Below are 23,000 nucleotides of genomic sequence, written 5' to 3' on the forward strand. Positions count from 1 at the left end.
CGCACTGCCCTTACGGCTAACTCTCTGGGCTACAAAACAGGGAATCTGACACAGGTCATCACACAGAGGTGGCCGGGCACCACAGGACTGCGGTCACTTTCAGACAACACAGCTACTCGTGTGGGAAAGGTGTGTGGCGGTGTAGACAGGTGTTTCTAGGGTGTCAAGCATTCGAGGCCGGAGTCCCAGACTGACCAGGCAGGGGAAAGTGAACTTCTGGTCTTTCTCTTGCAGGAACACCAGGATGTCTGTCATCAGCAGGACCTGGGCATCTGAACACAAGACACACTGTCAGCACTGAGAGGCGGAGAGAGGGAGAGAGAAGCCATGACAGAGGCACAGAGGGAGACACAGACAAGACAGAAAAGAAAGAGAAGAGAAAGAAGAAATAAAAAAGGGATGAGCAACAAGGAAGGAAGTGAGAAATAAGAAACAGCCAGAGAGCCCAGCCCACCCCGTCCCAGTCCTGCCTACTCAAGTCCAGTCCACCCCGTCCCAGTCCTGCCTACTCAAGTCCAGCCCACCCCGTCCCAGTCCTGCCTACTCAAGTCCAGTCCACCCCGTCCCAGTCCTGCCTACTCAAGTCCAGCCCACCCTGTCCCAGTCCTGCCTACTCAAGTCCAGTCCACCCCGTCCCAGTCCTGCCTACTCAAGTCCAGTCCACCCCGTCCCAGTCCTGCCTACTCAAGTCCAGCCCACCCTGTCCCAGTCCTGCCTACTCAAGTCCAGTCCATCCCGCTCCAGTACTGTCCAGTCCAGTCAGTCTCCCCAGTCCAGTCCACCCTACTCCAGTACTGTCCAGTCCAGCCCACCCTACTCCAGCCCAGCCGGTCAGTCACCTTTAAACCGAGAGCCCGTCTTCAGCAGCAGGGTCCCCTCGTGCAGCAGGCGCCGGCGCTGCAGCTCGCCTCCCCTGAACATCCCGCCCCCCCGCACCGCCGTCTCCGCCCGCGGGTCCAGCTTGGCCCGGATCTCCTGCAGCCGCTGGGTCCGCTCCAGCTCCAGGACCTCCTGGTCCACCGAGCTGAGGAGCTCCCGGATCAGCAGCAGAGCCTGGCTCAGCAGCTGCACCTCCTCCTCGTTGCCTGGGATCAGCCGAGACACAGAGACGCGGACAGAGCAACATTAATCTTCCAGGCAGTCAGCTGTACTCACACATACTGCAATGCAGTATACTGTAATTGAGTGTACTGTAGTGTATTACAGTGTGCTACAGTATAGTGCAGTGTGTAGTACTGTAACGCAGTATACTGTAATTGAGTGTACTGTAGTGTATTACAGTGTGCTACAGTATAGTGCAGTGTGTAGTACTGTAATGCAGTATACTGTAATTGAGTGTACTGTAGTGTATTACAGTGTGCTACAGTATAGTGCAGTGTGTAGTACTGTAACGCAGTATACTGTAATTGAGTGTACTGTAGTGTATTACAGTGTGCTACAGTATAGTGCAGTGTGTAGTACTGTAATGCAGTATACTGTAATTGAGTGTACTGTAGTGTATTACAGTATGCTACAGTATAGTGCAGTGTGTAGTACTGTAATGCAGTATACTGTAATTGAGTGTACTGTAGTGTATTACAGTGTGCCACAGTATAGTGCAGTGTGTAGTACTGTAACGCAGTATACTGTAATTGAGTGTACTGTAGTGTATTACAGTGTGGTACAGTATAGTGCAGTGTGTAGTACTGTAACGCAGTATACTGTAATTGAGTGTACTGTAGTGTATTACAGTGTGCTACAGTATAGTGCAGTGTGTAGTACTGTAACGCAGTATACTGTAATTGAGTGTACTGTAGTGTATTACAGTGTGGTACAGTATAGTGCAGTGTGTAGTACTGTAACGCAGTATACTGTAATTGAGTGAACTGTAGTGTATTACAGTGTGCTACAGTACAGTGCAGTGTGTAGTACTGTAATGCAGTATACTGTAATTGAGTATAATAGTAGTTTATATTGTATACTTTACTGTAGTGTAGCATACTGTACTGTATATTGTACTGTAGTGCAGTGTACCTTTAGTGTAGTGTAGTGAACTATACTGTAATGTTGTGTACATTACTGTAGTGCAGTGTGCTTTACTGCTGTGTAGTTGACTGTATTGTAATGCTGTATACTTGCTGTAATGTGTTGGACTGTACTGTAACATGTTGGACTGTAGTGCAGTGGACTGTAGTGTAATGCTGTGTACTTTACTGTAGTGCAGCAGACTTATTTTAATGCTGTAGGCTGCATTGTAGTGCGATAGATTGTACTGTAGTGCCATGTACTTTAGTGCTGTGGACCAGATTGTAATGCTGTGGACTGTACAGTAGTGCAGTGGACAGTACTGTAGTGTTGTGTACTTTACTGTAGTGCAGTGGACAGTACTGTAGCATAGTCTACTGTACTGCAGTGCTGTATATTGTACCATAATGCAGTGGATTATACTTTAGCATAGTATTCTGTACTCTAGTCTTGTGGCTGGGTGCTGTATGCCTCACCCTTGGTGTTCTGGAGGATGCGGTCGATCAGGACAGGGTACTTGGTGATGCGCTGAGTGACCAAGAGGATGCACTCCGGGACGCCATGGCGACGGAGCAGTGACCCCCGGCTGACCTTCTGCAGACAGACACAGACACGAACCCGGAGAGTCAGTCAACGGGAGAGGGGCACACAGCTCAATAGCCTCATACCGGTCCCTTGTCCGTTTTAGTGAACGAGCTGCGGTTCTTTGTAGACACGGCTCTCCCCTCTCTCATGCTTACAGGCTCAAATGCAGCTTGAAACATTTTTGTTTGTAAAATAACTGCTTTACCCATCAGCTTTCATTGCCATTTGCTTTGTGCCTGTAACCCTGAGTGACTCAACTGTGTTGTTTTTACGTAACTTGAAACTAAACTTGTATTTCTCTAAAACTCGAGCCATGGCTCACTCTGTGGGTGAGTGGCTAGTCAGAAAGGACAGCAGCCCTGGTCAGATCTCAGCAAGGCTGGTCAGTCCCAGAGTGGGAGACCTCTGGGGAACAGCAGGTGGCTCCTGCACTTAGTGTTGGTGGACCTGTAGAGGGCTCTTGTCCCTCTGGATCAAAACTGCCAAGCCAATTATCCAGTATGGTGACTGTGGAAGCTGTGTGAAGGAGGTACTGTCCTGACTACTGGTCACTACAGACCCCAGGACACTGTCAGTAAGAGTGGGGTGTTGACCCTGGTGTCCTGACTACTGGTCACTACAGACCCCAGGACACTGTCAGTAAGAGTGGGGTGTGGACCCTGGCGTCCTGACTACTGGTCACTACAGACCCCAGGACACTGTCAGTAAGAGTGGGGTGTGGACCCTGGTGTCCTGACTACTGGTCACTACAGACCCCAGGACACTGTCAGTAAGAGTGGGGTGTGGACCCTGGTGTCCTGACTACTGGTCACTACAGACCCCAGGACACTGTCAGTAAGAGTGGGGTGTGGACCCTGGTGTCCTGGCAACATTCCACCCAGCTGTATAGTATGTATACTATAGTATAGTACAAACTTCCTATAGGTTTCCCTTAATTTAACCACTGAAGCAGATTCCACCCTGCATGTGCAGCCCCACTCTGGGAGTCTGGGGGTGTCTCACAGTAGATCACAGATTCACTGCCCCTCCTGCTCACCCGGATGAAGATCTGGAACCTCTTGTCTCGGCTTAGCAGCTCCTTATAGAGTTTCACTGCCTTCAGGTGCCGGCTGCAGAACTCCGAATAGGCTTTCCTCATCTCGTCCGCACAGGGGCCCGAGAACTGAGAGGAGAGACGCACAGGGAGAGAGAGAGAGAGAGAAGGAGAGATAAGAAAGAAGAGAAAAAAGTGAGGAAAAAGAAGAGGAAAGAATGGACAGATAGCAAGAAAGAGAGAGAAAGAAAGAGTATGAATTCTGGTGCGTCTGTGTGTGTTGTTAATAAATACATGATGAATAATAAGAAAGCGATACAAACAGTAAAACTGGGACATTTTGCTCTCTGGGAAGTTCTGTACTTGACGCTGTGTTGAGCTAAGACCCACAGGTCCTCAGTCCAGGGAAAAGTGGGATGGGGGTCGTTTTTAACTGCGACACCGAACTGCTCTTCTGTAGTGGGGAGGGTTTTACCTGCGACACCAGGATGTCCCCCAGCTGGTTGATAATGAAGTTGTGGTTGCTGCCATGAGCCAGGGACTCAGCGCGGCGCTGCAGGAGCTGGGTGAGGAAAGAGGAGTGCAGCGCCACCAGCTGGTCAAGGCAGGGGAAGATGGCGTGGACGACCCCGGGTTCGAGCCCCACTTCATCCAGCATCCCCCTCCGGAAAACCCCTTCCATGATCCGCAGGGTCCGGACATGGTGCAGCTCCGTCTGGATCAGCTCTGAGGGAGACGAAAGAGAGAGGGAGTCACTCTTCAGCACTCACTATACAGAGACAGCTCTGACAGGGAGGGACAGTGAGGGAGAGACAGTGAACGACACAGAGGGGAGGAAGACTCTGACCATAGATCACATCCTGCCTCTTCATCACGTCCTTGCGGAGCTGCTGCAGGAAGTTGGTGTCGACCACAGTGCTCCAGGAGTCCGCCTCGAAATCCTTCCCCTCGCGCTGCAGCTCGTCCAGCATCTGCACAAAGTACAGCTCTCCTGCGGGGGGGACGGGGGCAGAGAGAGATCAGGACACACTGCCCAGGACGCCCCCCCCCGTGGAGCTGCCGACCCCCGCCGGCCCCCCCCCTCACCCTCGTCGTTCAGCGACTCCACGGACAGCGCTCTGTTGCGGAAGTTGAGGGAGTCGGTGGACTGGGACAGGATCCTCCGCAGGCCCAGGGGGGAGTCGTCATTCAGATTCCTGCGCAGGAACATCAATGCAGTCCAGAGTAAGGCACTAGCCAACACGGCACCACCGCCGGCACGCACTGCCCGGCTCACCACAGCGCCCCCTTGTGTTACACCGGGACCAGGACAGGAGCGACGAAGGCACAACACAACACACGATGGCCCCCCCTTCCCCTCCACCGTCCGGCCGCCTGCTCCTCTCCGCTCCCTGCAGGCGGCACTGACACAGCTTTCACTGCCAGCACCCGCCCGGCCAGAGGGGCGGCGCCGTTGCGCAGCATGGCGGCCAGCCCCTCCCACCCCCGCAGGGATCCCCTCCCCACCCCGGCGCTCACCCCGCGATGTTGTTGGTGGAGACGCTCTTGGAGAGGGACAGCCCGGAGCGGCCTCTGCGCGACCCCAGCAGCGACTGGCGGAGGTTGTCGGAGGGGTAGATGGCGGAGCTGGGGCGCTCGCGGACCATGGTGGCTGGAGGAGACGGAGAGGGACACGTTAGGGCGCCATGGCCATCGCACAGCGATGCGGGACCCCTTCTGGGGTGCTGCGGGACTCACTGTGGGTAGACGCCATGAGTCGTTTCGCAGGGCTCTGAGGGGCACAAGGAGCCCATTAACTGCGTTTGGGGAAAGTGCTTTAGCCCTTCTCTTGTCACCAAACACTCACTCATACAGGAAACCTCTCCATCGCAGAGCTCTGCAGTCCAGTGTGATGCACAACGGACCAGTGTTGCACAGTACAGTGTAGGAAAGTCCAGCATTCACCAAGCCCAGTTTAATAAAGGACAGGCTATATAGAATATAGAACATGTCCAGCTCACTCATGTCTCTTGTAATACAGAATTACACAATACCAATAATAACAACACGCACTTTATCCTCAACTGCAGTGATCATTCTGCACCGGCAGCCCCCCCTGGGAGAGACACAGTGGCCGTTCTACATCAGCAGCCCCACCTGCCATTAACACTATGGACCCAGTCTGCAGTTGCAAATTCAAACAGCAGATGGCAGTAAAACACCAGTATCGAGTCTCTTAATAAAATCCATGCAAAGCCTTAATTTGAATTTCAGCATTGTTAAAGATGTTAAACTCAAAACGAAAGGCCAAGTTCATCTGTATCTTCAAAACACTCCTTCATCATCAGAGCTGTAGAGTAACTGTACAGACACTCAGTCCAGCTCCTCTGTATCTTCACATGAACACTCCTTCATCATCATCAGAGCTGGAGAGTCACTGTAAAGACCCTCAGTCCAGCTCCTCTGTATCCTCATTAACAATCTATCATCAGAGAGATTTCAGCTGTAAACCACACGGCTTGTGGGTCCTGAGGAGCGGGACTGGGGAGGAAGCCGAGAGGAAGGACGGAGAGACTCACACTTGGTTCTCAGAGAGACGTTCTGCAGAGCCGAGCTGTTCCGGACCAGCGCCAGCTTCTGTTGCTGCAACAGAACAAAACACAGGGGACGGTCATCACATCTGCCGCGCAGCACGGAATCGGGCCACGAGCTGCCCGGGCCACTCGGGCCGACTGACCGACTGACCAGCGACTCACCTTCTGCTTCATCTTGGCGCAGTTGGGCAGAGCGTCGCGGCAGCGGTTGTGAATGGTGACATTGCACGCTGCAACACAAACACACAGAAGCTCTGATCAGGCGGGGGGCGGGAACTCAAACTCACACGCGTCTGCGCTGGACACTCAACCTCAAGGCCGCACATTTGTCCAGCAGGGCTGAAGGCGGTAGGTAATTATTCGAAGCCTCAATTAAACCGATCAGATCTTAATTGCTCATTGATTTAGAGGAAGAGCAGTGCTACAGCTTTAAAGCACCTCCTGGGATCCCAGGTTTGATTCCGGCTTCAGGTCCTGTGGTGTGGAGTTTACATGTTTCCCCCCACACCCCAGAGGCCTGCAGGCTCTGGGCACTGGTTCCCAGGAGGGCCCAAGACCTCTTTCATCAGCCAAACTCTCGTATTTCAGGTGACCTGTGAGAGCTCCTTGCGATCAACACTGAGCTGAAATCAATCCATCGATCAATGAGAAGATCAGGGCAGGAGAGGGTCCCCCGGACTGTCCGATGTGCAGGGGGGCTATCCGTCCAGGAACAGCACATATTACACAGTGTCTACGTTACTAGGTGTGACCTTATTATGATCTTGCTTGCTCAGGTGGACCGATACCTTCCAGTAGTTTATCCTTATACTTTCAATCGTTATATAGCCAGGACTGTAGTTATAGAAGTCTGTGCTTTCTGTTGGTTTTACAACAATTTTTTCTGAAGGATTCAGAACCTCGTTACCATAGATATAGCTGGAAAAATGAAGCCAGTTGGTATTTTGTCGCTCCAGGCAATAATAATCGCGAGAGGGCCTATGAAGGGGAAACTGTACTTCATCGCTAAATACCAGATTCCTCATCGTTATCTTCTATCATGAAGCACTAACCAATGGCACAGTTATGAGATTTCACTTGGGTTGTTTCGACCGAAATATCGACGCTCTCCTACAGATTTTTCCCCTGGTGCCGGCGCTGCCTCGGGCCCATATCTCCAGGAACGGTGCACAGCCCTGGTGCCGACACCACTGTGCCCAACAGGGGGCCCCAGGAGCACACTGCAGCGTTCTCCAATCCTTCCAACACCTGATCATTTGCATTCCTCTCCACAACTTGACATCACACTCAAAACACCCACACACTCCCAGGCCGGATTTGGCACAGAGCATTATTCACATTCACACTCAGCATCAGCGTCAGCCCTGCAGAACACTGTGAAAGCAGCACTATAAGACATCATCATCATCAGAGCTGGAGAGTCACTGTACAGACACTCAGTCCAGCTCCTCTGTATCTTCAGATGAACACTCCTTCATCATCATCAGAGCTGGAGAGTCACTGTACAGACACTCAGTCCAGCTCCTCTGTATCTTCAGATGAACACTCCTTCATCATCATCAGAGCTGGAGAGTCACTGTAGAGACACTCAGTCCAGCTCCTCTGTATCTTCACATGAACACTCCTTCATCATCATCAGAGCTGTAGAGTCACTGTACAGACCCTCAGTCCAGCTCCTCTGTATCTTCACATGAACACTCCTTCATCATCATCAGAGCTGTAGAGTCACTGTACAGACCCTCAGTCCAGCTCCTCTGTATCTTCACATGAACACTCCTTCATCATCATCAGAGCTGGAGAGTCACTGTACAGACACTCAGTCCAGCTCCTCTGTATCTTCACATGAACACTCCTTCATCATCATCAGAGCTGGAGAGTCACTGTACAGACACTCAGTCCAGCTCCTCTGTATCTTCACATGAACACTCCTTCATCATCATCAGAGCTGGAGAGTCACTGTACAGACACTCAGTCCAGCTCCTCTGTATCGTCACATGAACACTCCTTCATCATTACACAGGTGTTGTCTGTGCCAGGATTTGTATTTGACACAAAAGCATGACAGAATATTAGCAGATGGTAGAATGTTTTGCAGTTCAATACAACATAACATACTGCAGCACAGCAGTACAGTACAGTACCTATGATATCCCTGCAGTCTCCTTCCCTCCCTCTCTCTCTTGCACTCTGTACCTCTTGAACTCAGCTGCCCTTTCACCGCCGCCTGCCCCTCCCGCCCCCCCGCTCGCTCGCTCTCATTGTTACAGAGGTTTCACTTCCTGTCCAGCTCCACAGGAGACAGGAAACACAAATGAAAGCAGATGGGGGCAGGGGGGAGGGGCCCAGAGGGGACTTGGCCAGACTCCCATGCATCTTTACCCTGGCGGGCACAAGACGGGGCGTGTCCCGTGTGCCCCGGATTGTTCTGACCCGGCAAGATCGCCATGGCAGAGCAGGGTGAAACACAGAGAGGCGCAGCGAGGGCCCGGCCAGTGAAAAACCACCGGTAAAGACCCAGAAGCCACCCAGACAAACAGAGCTCACAGCCAGGCAGGGGGTGATGCCTGGGTCTGCATTTCTCATCCCCCCCTCAGTCCTTGCCTTTCTTTCTTCCTCTGTCTCCCATATCTCCCTCCTCTCTGTCCATCTCCTGTCTCTCCAATGTCTCCTGCCTCCTCTCTCTCCCTGTCAACCTCCTCCTCTCTCTGTCTCTCCCATGTGTCCTCCCTCCTCCCTTTCTCTCCCATGTCTCCCTCCTCTCTCTGTCCATCTCCCAGGTCTCCCTCCTCTCTCTGTCCATCTCCTTCTCTCTCTCTCCAATGTCTCCTGTCTCCACTCTGTCTCTCCCAGGTGTCCTCTCTCCTCTCTCTCTCTTTCCATCTCCTCCTCCTCTCTCTCTCCCCCATGTCTCCTGTCTCCCCTCTCTCTCGCTGTGTCTCTCCCGATTCACAGTCAAATAGGCTGTATTTGCATGAACAGAAGCTTTCCCGAAGCCCGTGAGAGAAGACAAGCAGACAGCAGGTGCCAGACACGGATCCCGGGACACATTAGACTGATCCATTCCAGGTTCTGTTCTGACAACACAGCAAAACCTGAGTGTAACCAGGCACACTATAGAACCTGGAGCAGCTCAAATAGCTTTGCACAGGGTATCTGACTGATGAACCATAAAACCTGGAGTGGATCAGGCTGCTGGCAACTGGGAGATTGATTACACTGCAAAACCAGGAGCGGATCAGACTGCTGCTCTCCCCCACCTCTGTGTCTCTCCTGCTCTTTGTGTTATGAAAGCCAGACTGTCTCCTCCAGTGGGTCTGTTCACTGTAGTTTTTTTTCCTGGCAGCTGGAAGGGGCCGTTTTAAAAATAAATCGGCACAAGAAATAACACAGAAACCCAAACAAGTGAACAGCAGCAGCTGAAGTCACTTCTTTAAATAGACAGACGGAGATAAATGGACAAAGACACACAAGATAAACCTACAACAGTTCATGTGTCTCCAGGACATTATCACTATATAACAGCTGTTACTGCTGCTGCTGTTTTTACTGCTACTCCTACAGTCGTTCCTGCAGCTCCGACAGCTATTACTGTGACTGTTACTGCATCTCCCACAGCTGCTACTGCTGCTGCTGTTAGTCCGATTCCTACAGCTGTTACTGCAACTCCTACTGCTATTACTGTTTCTTATACTCATGTTACTGCAACTCCTACAGCTGCTACTGCTGCTGCTGTTAGTCCGATTCCTACAGCTGTTACTGCTGCTCTTACTGCAACTCCTACTGCTATTACTGTTTCTTATACTCATGTTACTGCAACTCCTACAGCTGTTACTGCTGCTGTTATTCCAACTCCTACTGCTATTACTGTATCTTCTACTACTGTTACTGCAACTCCTACTGCTATTACTGTATCTTCTACTGCTGTTACTGCTACTGCTGCTGTTAATGCATCACCTGCAGTTGTTACTTGAACTCCTGCAGCTGTTACTGCAATCCCTGCTGTTAATGAAAGTGACCGCACTCCTGCTGAGGGAATGTCCACAGCACTGCACTCTTGTGGGCTGTTGTGGACAGCGCCGTGCTGTTTTGGACCCTGCTATGCCAGTCTGGACTATGCTGTGCTGTTCCAGTCCACGCTGTGCTGTTCTACACTGTGCTCTGCACTGCTGACAGGCCTGGTTTTGTTTTCTGTCTCCAGCCCCCAGGGCAGGCCTTGTGAACTCACTCTCAGACTTAAAAACACACCACGACACACTGGGCTCCATTCATTCTGAATCGCAGACCTCTCCCTGTCTCTGTCTCTCACACACACACACACACTGTCCAACCTAAACCGCTTCGGAATCTCGCTCCGGCCAGGCAGCCTTCCGATCGGCAGGATCCACACAGAAGCGAGGCAGCTCTTTACCCGGCTCCAGGAGACAGACTCTCCCCCTCGCCCACTCGCCAGGCACACTGGGCTCCATTCATCCCGACGGCCCATTACACACACACAGGGCGACGCTAAACAAACATCCCTGGATTTCTGCATCTCTGAGGTCACTAAACAAACACGGCCGAGTCCGGACAGATGAGATCACATCTATATATAGAATCATATACTGTACATATTTGCAAATCTGGCCTTCTCTCCAGAGGCCACGTGCTCAGCGCTTGTCCGCTGGGGATAAGCTCCGACACAGAGCTTTTTATGAAGGTTTGATCCTCGTTACTTGGACAGACGCAGAACTGGGTGACCACACAGCCCACCTGAAAGCCATGGCATGTCCATTGTGTCAAATTCACACCTGTAAAAGGGTGGGGCTTATTCCAGCAGCTCCGCCAAAAACGTGCTTCAAGACTTGCAGAGGCGAGACTATGTCGTAAAAACCCGATTCCCTACATCATTCGCCCCGATTCTCACCCTCCACTCGTGCGATCATTGTGCGATAAACGAGAGAGAGCGAGACTGGGACTCCAGGTTCCCCTCCAGGAAGTCTCCTGCCACCTCTCTCCGACGCGGCCCGTCAGAGACTGAGGATGAAGATCAGGGATTAACTCCCTCCCTGCAATCTTGGATTTAACAACGGGAGAGCCGAGCTTTCCTGCTGTGTGACATGGCCCATTAATCTGGGAAAAGGATCCCTGCAGGGATGCCGGGATTTAAAGACAAAGACCCGGAGCTGCTGTGTGGTAGACGGTATATAGATGGGCGTGGACACAGGAGAGCCAGGGATAGCCCAGAGTTTCTCGCATACAGGGGCCTGTTCTCTCTCCCTCACACAACCACAGCCCCCACCCATGACTGATGTGACACGCTGGGCTGCAGCTCGACTGACTTTCTCCCTCCAGTAGGACTGGGAGCAGCTCTGAATCTGGCAGCTGTGGGAATTCTGGGATTAGTTTTGTTATTTTAGGGAAGAATGTTTGTCTAATCCCAGAGTTTTTCTCACAGTGCAGCAGAAAGTGCGTCTCTGTCTCCGTTTCTCCCTGCTGGCAACGGGAGCACAGCCTGTCCTCTCTAGTCAGCTCAATCTGCCCGTGTCCAGTTTCTATGGCCAGGCTGTGGTCAATGAGCCTGTCCCTCTCTGGACAGCCAGGTCTGCCTGCGTCCAGTTTCTATGTCCAGAGTGTGGTTACTGTTCTCTCTGAACAGCCAGGTCTGTCTGTGCCCAGTGTTTATAAACAGGCTGTGGTCACTGAGCCTGTCCTCTCTGGACAGCCAGGTCTGCCAGTGTCCAGTTTCTGTGGCCAGGCTTTTTGAAGCCATAGCTTCTTGAACAGCTGGGTGAGATCTCTGGATCAAACACATACCAACTACCAGATGGGCTGGTCAGGCCGACTGGATCCTCTCATTTGTAACCTTTCAAACGGGTCCTTCCAATAATACAGACAACACAGTGCTGTGATGTTACACAGGTACGCCAGTGTTACAGAACATGAGTGGTGTGCTACTGGTGCTGCAGAACAGCACACCGACAGCACCCCTAACTGTACTGACCTCCACCCCACCTTCGCCCCTACACTGCAGCCGCCACATCGCCCCCCGCTCCCCAAAACAATCAATATGTAGCTCGCAGCCCCCACCCCCCGGCAGTAATTACTATTCCACGTTCTGACAGCTCCCTCAGCAAACCCCAGAACAATCGATCAAAGTGTTAACCACCCCCGCACCCCGACACACACCCTCCCCCCCGTCTTCTCAGACTCCAGCCACTCTAATTGCCCCCCTTGCCCCGCCTCCCCAGCACTAAATCAATGCCCCCCCACTGCCCCTCTGGCAGCAGTTGCTGTTGTGTCTGTGGCCATGTTCCCCCCGTGCCCCCTCTCCCCCCCAGCTGTTGTAGAGACTGAGGGGGGGGAGCCCCTCTCTCCCTGCACACTGACTCTTTTGTCCAGACAGACTCTGCAGCTGACAGCCTTGCAGAAATAGGAAGGGGGAGAATCTTTGTTTCTTCTGTCTCCTCCATTTTTTCTTTTTTTTCCTGGGTGAAGCGGTTTGCAGATCCGAGGATTGAGCAGTGCAGTTTAGATCCACGTGTATCCTGTATCGCGCCGCTGTCCAGAGGTACTGGTCAGATCCATGTACATGCCGGCGCTCTCCAGAGGTACTGGTCAGATCCATGTGCATCCCAGCGCTGTCCAGAGGTACTGGTCAGATCCATGTGCATCCCAGCGCTGTCCAGAGATACTGGTCAGATCCATGTACATGCCGGCGCTGTCCAGAGGTACTGGTCAGATCCATGTGCATCCCAGCGCTGTCCAGAGGTACTGGTCAGATTCATGTGTATCCCGGCGCTGTCCAGAGGTACTGGTCTGATCCATGTGCACCCCGGCGCTGTCCAGAGGTACTGGTCAGATCCATGTGTATCCCAGAGCTGTCCAGTGCTGGTCAGATCCATGTGTTCACCTCATACATTTATATGATCACACTACAGTACAGTAAATTAATGTAAATTTCTGTTCACTACACAAATAGAGAGAAAAACAGAAGTGTAGCATCCTGTGTTACCACAGTGTATATCTCGGCAGACTGGTGATAGTGCACTACTGCAGTGGTACAGGACAGTGCAGGGGCTGAGAGAGCACAGCGCACTACTGCAGTGGTACAGGACAGTGCAGGGGCTGAGAGAGCACAGTGCACTACTGCAGTGGTACAGGACAGTGCAGGGGCTGAGAGAGCACAGCGCACTACTGCAGTGGTACAGGATAGTGCAGGGGCTGAGAAAGCACAGCGCACTACTGCAGTGGTATGGGACAGTGCAGGGGCTGAGAGAGCACAGTGCACTACTGCAGTGGTACAGGACAGTGCAGGGGCTGAGAGAGCACAGTGCACTACTGCAGTGGTACAGGACAGTGCAGGGGCTGAGAGAGCACAGTGCACTACTGCAGTGGTATGGGACAGTGCAGGGGCTGAGAGAGCACAGTGCACTACTGCAGTGGTACAGGACAGTAGTGCACTGTGTCACAGCTGGAGCGCGGTCACTTACTGGGGCAGCACAGGGCCTCCTTGGCGGTGATGCTCTTGTTGCAGGCAGAGCAGAGCGTGGTGCCAGAGACGGACAGCGAGGTGAAGAGGTGGCCGTTGCTGTAGCGTGCCTCCCGCTCCCTGGCCTCCTTCTCCCGCTCCTTCATCCTCTCCTTCTCCTTGTTCTGCAGCGGACACACGGAGAGAGAGGGCGATCAGCACACAGGGACAGAGGAGGAAGGAACAGTAAACAGAGACCCGCAACGTGACTGGGCATCGTCAGCCCTGTTCTGTTCTTTATTTCATTGAACAAAACAATAAAATGCATATTAAAAATGAATTGCATTTCTGCTCAAAGCCGACTTATTTCTTAGGCAAGGTGGAGACAAACATTGGCTCTTCCGGCACATTAATCGCTCAATTGATTCTTAATTGTTAAGTCATTGTAGAGTTAAACAATTATGTATTTAAGTATGACTTGGTATGACCAGCGATCTCTGGACTGTAGGGTTACAGTGTGACCCGGCCCAGACTGGAACAGTGATCTCTGGACTGTAGGGTTACAGTGTGACCCGGCCCAGACTGGACCAGTGATCTCTGGACTGTAGGGTGACAGTGTGACCCGGTTCAGACTGGACCAGCGATCTCTGGACTGTAGGGTTACAATGTGACCCAGACTGGACCAGCGATCTCTGGACTGTAGGGTTACAGTGTGACCCAGACTGGACCAGTGATCTCTGGACTGTAGGGTTACAGTGTGACCCAGACTGGACCAGCGATCTCTGGACTGTAGGGTTACAGTGTGACCCGGCCCAGACTGGACCAGTGATCTCTGGACTGTAGGGTGACAGTGTGACCCGGTTCAGACTGGACCAGCGATCTCTGGACTGTAGGGTTACAGTGTGACCCGGCCCAGACTGGAACAGTGATCTCTGGACTGTAGGGTTACAGTGTGACCCGGCCCAGACTGGAACAGTGATCTCTGGACTGTAGGGTGACAGTGTGACCCGGTTCAGACTGGACCAGCGATCTCTGGACTGTAGGGTTACAGTGTGACCCGGCCCAGACTGGACCAGCGATCTCTGGACTGTAGGGTTACAGTGTGACCCAACCCAAACTGATGGAATCCAATGATCTCTAGACGATGCTGCCCAGTCTGTGCTCTCTCTTCTGGTAGAGGTCAGGGCTGTCTTTCACAGACTGTTGGGAAGAGGTCTCCTGCAGTGCCTATGGGAGATTATCCCCAAGGATTAAGAGATTAACACACAGCCAGCTAATTGACACCCTGCGCTCTGCAAATCGCCCTGTAATCCACTACAACAGTGTCGCAGCTCCCTGAGTACAGACGGGGTACAGGAGGACAGGCGGGGTGCAGCCGCCGAAGCACAGAGCGAAGGGCAAGCAGAGGAGAAGATGAAGAAGACGAGGTTTCCTGAAACACTGCTGGGGGAAAGAGGGGGCTCACTGTGCCGGGAATGTGCCCACTCCACAGCTCAGGCGCGGCTGAGCAGACCCGTGAAGGGTTAAAAGCTGTGCTGGCCTGTCTGCTTCTGTTTTTCTGGGAAGCTGCGGTTCCTCATTTTTACACAGTCCAGAGGAAAACTGGTTTTTATCAGCAGAAAAGATTTAAAAAACATATAAGTATAGTAGATTCTGTCATAAGTATAAAAGAAAGCTTAATTTTCTTGTGGGTAAGGCATGCTGTATAGACACCAGGTACATCTGGAAAGGAACCTGAAAGAGAGGCCGAGTAAGGCACAGTTCTGTCTCACGTACATGGCAATCTGCATAAAGGTGAACTGCAAATATACTAGTCTGGAAATGTATGCTACTCCAAATATGCCATTGAGTCATTAAGGTAGATTTTTTAGAGTACTGTGCTGTATAAGGAGCTTGTGAACAAGGGTAAGCAGATCAGACAGAGAGAGAACAACACTGTTAGTCTGATCTCAGGGAGGCCTCTCAGTTACAGACTAATCCTCCTTTCAACTCTTCACTGAGCTGCGCTGTGAATCCTTGCATCTCTACACATAACAACACACACCTGTACAGCAGCATCGCCACACCGTCTCCACACACCTGTACAGCATCACCACACCTGTACAGCATCACCACACCGTCTCCACACACCTGTACAGCATCACACCTGTACAGGTGCATCACCACACCGTCTCCCCACACCTGTCTGGAACCCCAGACAGTGGCTGTGGCTCAGTGGAAAACAGTAGTTTATGAGTGTCCACTCTTATCTGACAGCACTCTCTCAATAAAATATTTCTTAAATTTGTACATATGTGTCTTTTCTTTAAGACAACGGGCCTCTCCTTCTCTGAGGCTGTGCTGACATCCCATACAGGAACACAACAAAATGACAACTTCCTCTTTTTCTGCATTCAAAGGTGGGGTCAATGGAGGGGGGGGGCAGTTACTAAGGAAACGGGGGCGGGGGGGGAAGCTGTTGCAACATGGTCTGAAATGGGAGGAGGAGGAAGCAAAGACATCGAGTACAACACCAACACAGCCTTGCAAGAGAGCCACACTGACCTACTGTGCCAGCAGCACCGCGGCTCTTACAGCACAGATAAGTAGAATAATATAGCAGTAGGGTTAGTAACAGTGGCAGTAGTACCAGCAGTAGGGTTAGTAACAGTGGCAGTAGTACAAGCAGTAGTGTTAGTAACAGTGGCAGTAGTACCAGCAGTAGTGTTAGTAACAGGGGCAGTAGTACCAGCAGTAGTGTTAGTAACAGTGGCAGTAGTACCAGCAGTAGGGTTAGTAACAGGGGCAGTAGTGTTAGTAACAGTGGCAGTAGTACCAGTAACAGGGGCAGTAGTGTTAGTAACAGTGGCAGTAGTACCAGCAGTAGTGTTAGTAACAGTGGCAGTAGTACCAGCAGTAGTGTTAGTAACAGTGGCAGCAGTGGCAGTATCATTAGTACCAGCAGTAGTGTTAGTAACAGTGGCAGTAGTACCAGCAGTAGTGTTAGTAACAGGGGCAGTAGTACTAGCAGTAGTGTTAGTAACAGGGGCAGTAGTACTAGCAGTAGTGTTAGTAACAGGGGCAGTAGTGTTAGTAACAGTGGCAGTAGTACCAGCAGTAGTGTTAGTAACAGGGGCAGTAGTGTTAGTAACAGTGGCAGTAGTACCAGCAGTAGTGTTAGTAACAGTGGCAGTAGTACCAGCAGTAGTGTTAGTAACAGTGGCAGTAGTACCAGCAGTAGTGTTAGTAACAGTGGCAGTAGTACCAGCAGTAGTGTTAGTAACAGGGGCAGTAGTACCAGCAGTAGTGTTAGTAACAGTGGCAGTAGGGTTAGTAACAGTGGCAGTAGTACCAGCAGTAGTGTTAGTAACAGTGGCAGTAGTACCAGCAGTAGGGTTAGTAACAGGGGCAGTAGTGTTAGTAACAGTGGCAGTAGTACCAGCAGTTGTGTTAGTAACAGGGGCAGTAGTACCAGCAGTAGTGTTAGTAACAGTGGCAGTAGTACCAGCAGTAGGGTTAGTAACAGGGGCAGTAGTGTTAGTAACAGGGGCAGTAGTGTTAGTAACAGTGGCAGTAGTACCAGCAGTTGTGTTAGTAACAGGGGCAGTAGTACCAGCAGTAGGAACACTTTTATTACTGTCAAAAAGAACAATGGGGCAAAAACGTGAGGCACGGGCTCCTGTTACACGAGGCCTGGGCCGACGGCCATCAGCGGCGCGGTAAGTCTGCGCGGAGACAGCGAAAGCAGCTTAGCGAGGGCTCGGCCTCATGGGGAGGGAGCGCCGCGACTAGAGGTCATGGAGAAAACAGCTCGTTAGGAAGTCAAGATTCAATTACTGGCACCCCATTCCCTGGAGTGTGGTGGAGGGGGTCGGGGGGGTCTGGCTAGACAGAAATCCAATTACTGGTGTTGGGGCTGCCGGCTCATCTGACAGGGGGCACAGCTCCAGTCCCAGCACAGCAACGGAGATACAGGGAGTTGCGGACTGTAAGATCACAGAGCACGGGAAAGGCTGAAGCCAGCAGGAGGCCTGTTAGCCCATCCAGCTGGTTTGGAAGCTTAGTAGCTAATATATCCCAAGATCACCGCCAGCCCTTTCCCAAAGGATCCCTGGGAATCTGTTTCAGCAACTTGTCCTAGACATTCGCCACCCTTCATGTAAAGAAGCGAGCGACCCCTGTGTTCAGCTCCAATGAGGAACACTGCCCCGTATCGAGTCACGTCCACACAGGCCGGAAGCAGCCAGGCCGGAAGCCGACGCCGCTGTAAAAACCCTGATCATCCGAGAGTAAATTCTCCTACGACTGCGTGAGGGAACCTGTCAGAGAGGCTGCAGAAAACCTGGTATTCCCAGGTAATCTGCGAAGGCTGAACTGAATTAAGTCAGTTCAATCATGTCCACTACGAAGAATTCAATAGCACAGTCACAAAACGTAAGTGAAACTACAGTCGGGGCATTTCCAACGCGTCAGGAATTTCCTGCGTTTAAAGATGATTTACTGAACCAACTGGGCGCATCTGAAGTCACCGAAATATTACAACCGTGCAAAGCACAACACACCACCAAAATCAAAATCAGAGGGAGAGAGAGAAAGACAGGGACAGAGACAGAAACAGAGGGAGGGAGAGAGAAAGAAAGGGACAGAGACAGAAACAGAGAGAGGGACAGAGTGAGACAAGGACAGAGGGAGAGAGAGAGACAGGGACAGAGAGAGGGAGGGATGGAAAGGAAGTAGAGGAGGTAGAGAGAAGAGAGCAGGGAGAGGGTTAAAGAGAGAGAGGCAGACAAAGGGAGGGAGAGGGACAGAGAAAAGAGGGGAATGCTAAGAGAGAGAGGAGGAAAAGAGAGAGGGACTGAGAGAGGGACTCAGGCAACCAGTGAGTGTGTATGCAGAGACAGATGCCTCGTTATCACCACACCTTTTTAAACACAAAGCACCTCACACTCTGTTTGCTAACGAACAGAGATTAATTAACATGTCAAAGAGGACAAATAGCATTCCCCCTTCCAGGAAGATGACTGGTCACTGATGTTGGAGATGCTCGGAGATATCTTGGTAATTGTTATTGCTTTGGAAACACTGTCATTTATTGGTTATGCCAATAAAGTTTGTTGAATTTAAATTTGATTAACCAGACAGGGCAAAGCAACATCTGGTCAATGCAATTCCTCACCTCAGAGGGATGAGAGATGGGGAACTGCAAACTGAAAGAGAAAAAGAAGAGGAACAAAAGAAAGAGACAAAGACAAAGAAAAAGAGACCTGTTTTTACCCAGATACCCAGATCTGGGGTGTGAATTTCATGTCACTCACCAGCACTGTCATGATGAAGCGGCCGAGTATAGCAAGGTGTGTACTACAGCACAAAGACCGGGAGAGAGGAGAGGGACAGGAGAGAAAGGAGAGAGAGGGAAGAGAGCAGAGAAGAGAGAGGAGAGGGGAGAGGAGAGGGACAGGAGAGAAAGGAGAGAGAGGAAAGAGAGGAGCAGAGAAGAGAGAGGAGAGAGAGGAGAGGGGAGAGGAGAGGGACAGGAGAGAAAGGAGAGAGAGGGAAGAGAGGAGCAGAGAAGAGAGAGGAGGAGAGAGGAGGAGAGAGATGAGAAATGAGGGGAGAGGAGAGGGACAGGAGAGAAAGGAGAGAGAGGGAAGAGAGGAGCAGAGAAGAGAGAAGAGAGAGGAGGAGAGAGGAGGGGAGAGGAGGGACGAGGAGAGGGAGGAGAAAGAGAAAGAGAGACGAGGAGAGAGAGAGAGGAGAGAGGAGGAGGTGTGGGAGAAGGAGAAGAGTGAGGAAGGGGGGGAGAAAAGACAGAGCTACACTGTGAGCGACAGAGACACTGCTCTGGCGTTTCTGATGTCAGTTTCCACAGTGCCCAGGCCTCAAGAACACCTCTGTTTTCCTGTGTTATCCCAGACACCTCTGCTCCGTCCAAACACATGCTGACTGTACAGGCGGAAGCCACGAACGACATGTTGATCATGACTAACTTCACACACTCTTCTTACAGACCGTCAGGAAGATCATTAAACAAAACGTTCAGGTTTTTATTACAGCACTTTCCCACACTGACTAACTGTCTGAAGAGTGGCTGACCATCCTCTAGCTAAACCACAGTCTGTTTCACTGGCCAGCTGTGTCACAGACTCAGGGAACGCCTGACCGAGTGACCAGAGGAAAGGTCGGCTGTCTGACAGACCTGGGAAATCTCTGAATGACCAAAAGTCTGGCCAGCTGTCTCACAGACTTGTCCAGAAGACTGACCGACCTGTTGACTATCTGACTGAACTGAACCTTTGACCCAGGATGTTGTTCAGAGCTTCAGAGAGATGGCAACACTGAGTCACTGACCCCTGTCCTTCCAGGCCAGCGGGGTGGAGCGACGGAAGAGCAAGAAGAGAAGAGAGAGAGAGACCGCATGGCAAGGGAGAGGAACGGAGAGAGAGGAGAGGACGGAGGGACGGAGAGAGAGGTATAGAGAGTTTGAGGAAGAAGGGCAGAGGGAGAGGAAGGAGGGACAGAGAGGGTGTCGGGGGCTGTGAGTGAAGAGTGGGAGGAGGCAGGGAGCGAGAGAAAGAGAGCAGACGACTCTCCTGGAATTCCTCTGCTGTGAAGTCAGCCAGAGAGGCAGAAGGAGTCAGAAAGGAAAACAGCACCAATGAAAGGAATGATAACCTCATCCTCCCCCTGCACTTTTACCCTGATCTCACTGGGCTTTCCTGCACTGTACTGTGCTTTTACCCCGATCTCACTGGGCTTTACTGCACTGTACTGTGCTTTTACCCTGATCTCACTGGGCTCTACTACACTGTACAGGAAGGAGCCTGGGAAGGAGGGTGTCGTCTGTGTGTGGCCCTGCAGGTCTGGAAACAGCCAGTTTCCACAGCCTCTCTCTCGCTCTGTTTACACACCTGTTGTATGTGGTTGTTTACAGGTTCGACAGTGAGACGCTCATAACTACAGCACGTGACTACTATAAAATCTCTTTTACAGTCCAGTGGTCAGGGCAAAGAACAGAGAGGAGAAAGGGGAGGGGGAGGAGTGAGACAGGGAGGGAGAGTGTGAGAGAGAAATAGAAGAAGTGAAGGAGAAAGATTTCCAATCTCAGCAGAAGAAAAACAACCACTCCCAAAGGGAGGACAGAGAGAAAAAGTGTGTGTGTGTGAGAAAGAGGGGATCGAGAGTCTCCCAGCGCTGGCGGTGCTGCCCGCTCTCTTCGAAACCCCTGTGTAACCCGACTCCCTCTCTCTCAGGTCGCTCTGAAAGGGCCCTTTGTGGAGTGCAGGGCCAGACACAGACAGGTGTGCCTGTGTCACACAGCGGGGGGTTGGGGGGGAGGGGTGAGACCCCTATTCGGGTCCTCACCGCAGCCCAGCTGCTCCAAACACGACACGGGCAGGCCGGCAGCACAGAGAGAGCCCCGAGGCCGAGACAGCACTTGTGCACGCCGACCGAGGGCTGCGGCCTTTCAGAAGGACGCCCTGCAGGTCAGGTGAATCGTTTCTGAAGCTGAGCGACATGTACTCTCTCCTCTGCCCTCCCTCCCCCACTCCCTCCTCTCGTTCTTTCGTTGCCCTGCTCTCCTTCGCTCACCTCACCCTACTCTCATCCCTCTCTCTGTCCCTCCCCCTCCTCGCCGCCCTCTTCCTCCCTGCCTTCCCTCTCTGATCCACGGGCCTCTCGTGACGCTCTCTCTCTCCAGTCACAAGGTCGGCACTGTGAGCTGTGCTCTCTGGCTGCGTCTACCCTGACAGTGACTCAGTGAGTCTGTGCGATCAGTGTGCTTTCCACAGCCCCTGTGCGTGTCTTCTTCTGCCACAGGAAGAAAAATATTTTTTTTTCTAACTAGATTAATTAATGTATACGGGCCTGAAAATAAAGATTGCAATGCACAGCAGCAGATTGATCCGCTCCAGGTGTTACAGTGCTGTCAGTCAGACTCCCAGTGCACAGCAGTCTGATCCACTCCAGGTGTTACAGTGCTGTCAGTCAGACTCCCAGTGCACAGCAGTCTGATCCACTCCAGGTTTTACAGTGCTGTCAGTCAGACTCCCAGTGCACAGCAGTCTGATCCACTCCAGGTTTTACAGTGCTGTCAGTCAGACTCCCAGTGCACAGCAGTCTGATCCACTCCAGGTTTTACAGTGCTGTCAGTCAGACTCCTAGTGCACAGTACAGGTTCTGATTCACAAATGTAAAACCTGGAGAGGACCAGACTGCTGTGCGAAGGGATGTCGGTGACCTAGAAGAGTCCCGACACAAGAGAGAGGGACACTGAGAGCGTCCTGGAACGGAGCCCCGCGCTCGCGGTGGTGAGGGAGCAGGAGCTGTTTCAGGCCAAACCCTTCACAAGCAGCTGGTTCCTTTCTGAGAATTCAGCCCCTCACACCTGCGTGGCGTCTCTGTGGCTCAGGCTCCCCGCCCCGGTTCAGCCACAGTCCACTGCCCACACTGTCACAGCAGCTCTCCATGCGCTGCGCGGCACCACACAGCAACTCCCGAGAGCGGACCCGCCCCCCTCACTGTCAGCGCTCGGGACCGGTGCCACCTGTGATGGACTCCTTTCCCCTGCCCGCTCGTCTGTGACCCTCCTGTAGCTCTGATGCCAACGCGTAGTGGGCCGGCAAAGAATCGTAATCGCTTTTATTCGCCAGCACGGGTCAGGTACAAGAATTTGCCTTGGTACACTTGGAACCTGCTCAACACAAAACCCACAGAGGTCTCTGCTCTCCGCTCTCCGCCAGAGCCGCTCCGAAGGCCCGGGGGTCTCGCCAAGAGAGGACTTGTAGCCCCCCCCCACCCAACATCACCGTCTGCGCCCATCTAGGCCCCCCAGGGACAGGCCAGCCACACCCTGCACACCTGTGCAGAAGGGCTAGAACTGTGAACAGCTGAGCTCCCGTCCGAACCGGGATACACTTGGGACACTCATTCCTACGCCTGCGCGGATGAAGCGTTCGGAATGCCCTGTCCAGGAAGCTCGGGAGCAGCATGCCCCCGCATCTCGGAGTCCGTTTCCCAGTGAGCACGGCTCCCCAGGTCCCCGTGTCCCTGCTTGCCTGGCTGAGCACTGGGAGAACAGCCCAGGACAGCGGCAGGAATGTCCGGAAATCCGAATTGATATTCTACCCCCCCCCCGGCCCGGTGCGTCACACAGGAGGCCCGGTATCACCCCCCGGACCCCCAGTGTGCTGTGCAGCGAGCGTGCTGTATCACAGAGCAGCGACTGTGCGCAGGAGAGAGAGACAGAGCACCGGACCCAGCTGATACACCCCGCAGAGAACGATGCAATGTAGTGGATTTCTATACACATGCAGCACAAGCATGAGCAAGAGAGCGGGAATCGAACACGGGACCCTCCGGGCGAGAGGCACGCACTTCT

At 52.4% G+C, this 23,000-nt stretch overlaps 1 protein-coding gene across 3 annotated transcripts in view; it reads right to left on the reverse strand.

Annotated features, from left to right (window-relative positions):
- The window catches only part of arhgef2a (Rho/Rac guanine nucleotide exchange factor 2a), a 53,617-nt gene that overhangs the window by 5,001 nt on the left and 25,616 nt on the right, over window positions 1-23,000 (reverse strand). For all 3 annotated transcript variants that reach the window (XM_088620690.1, XM_088620689.1, XM_088620691.1), the window contains 11 exons: window positions 13,665-13,827; window positions 6,358-6,425; window positions 6,181-6,244; window positions 5,141-5,273; window positions 4,709-4,818; window positions 4,470-4,613; window positions 4,098-4,348; window positions 3,626-3,751; window positions 2,481-2,598; window positions 840-1,085; window positions 196-272 (listed from right to left, as the gene is read on the reverse strand). In XM_088620690.1, coding sequence (XP_088476816.1) covers window positions 196-272; window positions 840-1,085; window positions 2,481-2,598; window positions 3,626-3,751; window positions 4,098-4,348; window positions 4,470-4,613; window positions 4,709-4,818; window positions 5,141-5,273; window positions 6,181-6,244; window positions 6,358-6,425; window positions 13,665-13,827 — 1,500 coding nt within the window. The remainder of the gene's footprint in view (window positions 1-195; window positions 273-839; window positions 1,086-2,480; window positions 2,599-3,625; window positions 3,752-4,097; window positions 4,349-4,469; window positions 4,614-4,708; window positions 4,819-5,140; window positions 5,274-6,180; window positions 6,245-6,357; window positions 6,426-13,664; window positions 13,828-23,000) is intronic.

This window comes from Lepisosteus platostomus, chromosome 26, assembly GCF_059453375.1.
Source record: "Lepisosteus platostomus isolate fLepPlt1 chromosome 26, fLepPlt1.hap1, whole genome shotgun sequence".
Classification (NCBI taxonomy): Eukaryota; Metazoa; Chordata; class Actinopteri; order Semionotiformes; family Lepisosteidae; genus Lepisosteus; species Lepisosteus platostomus.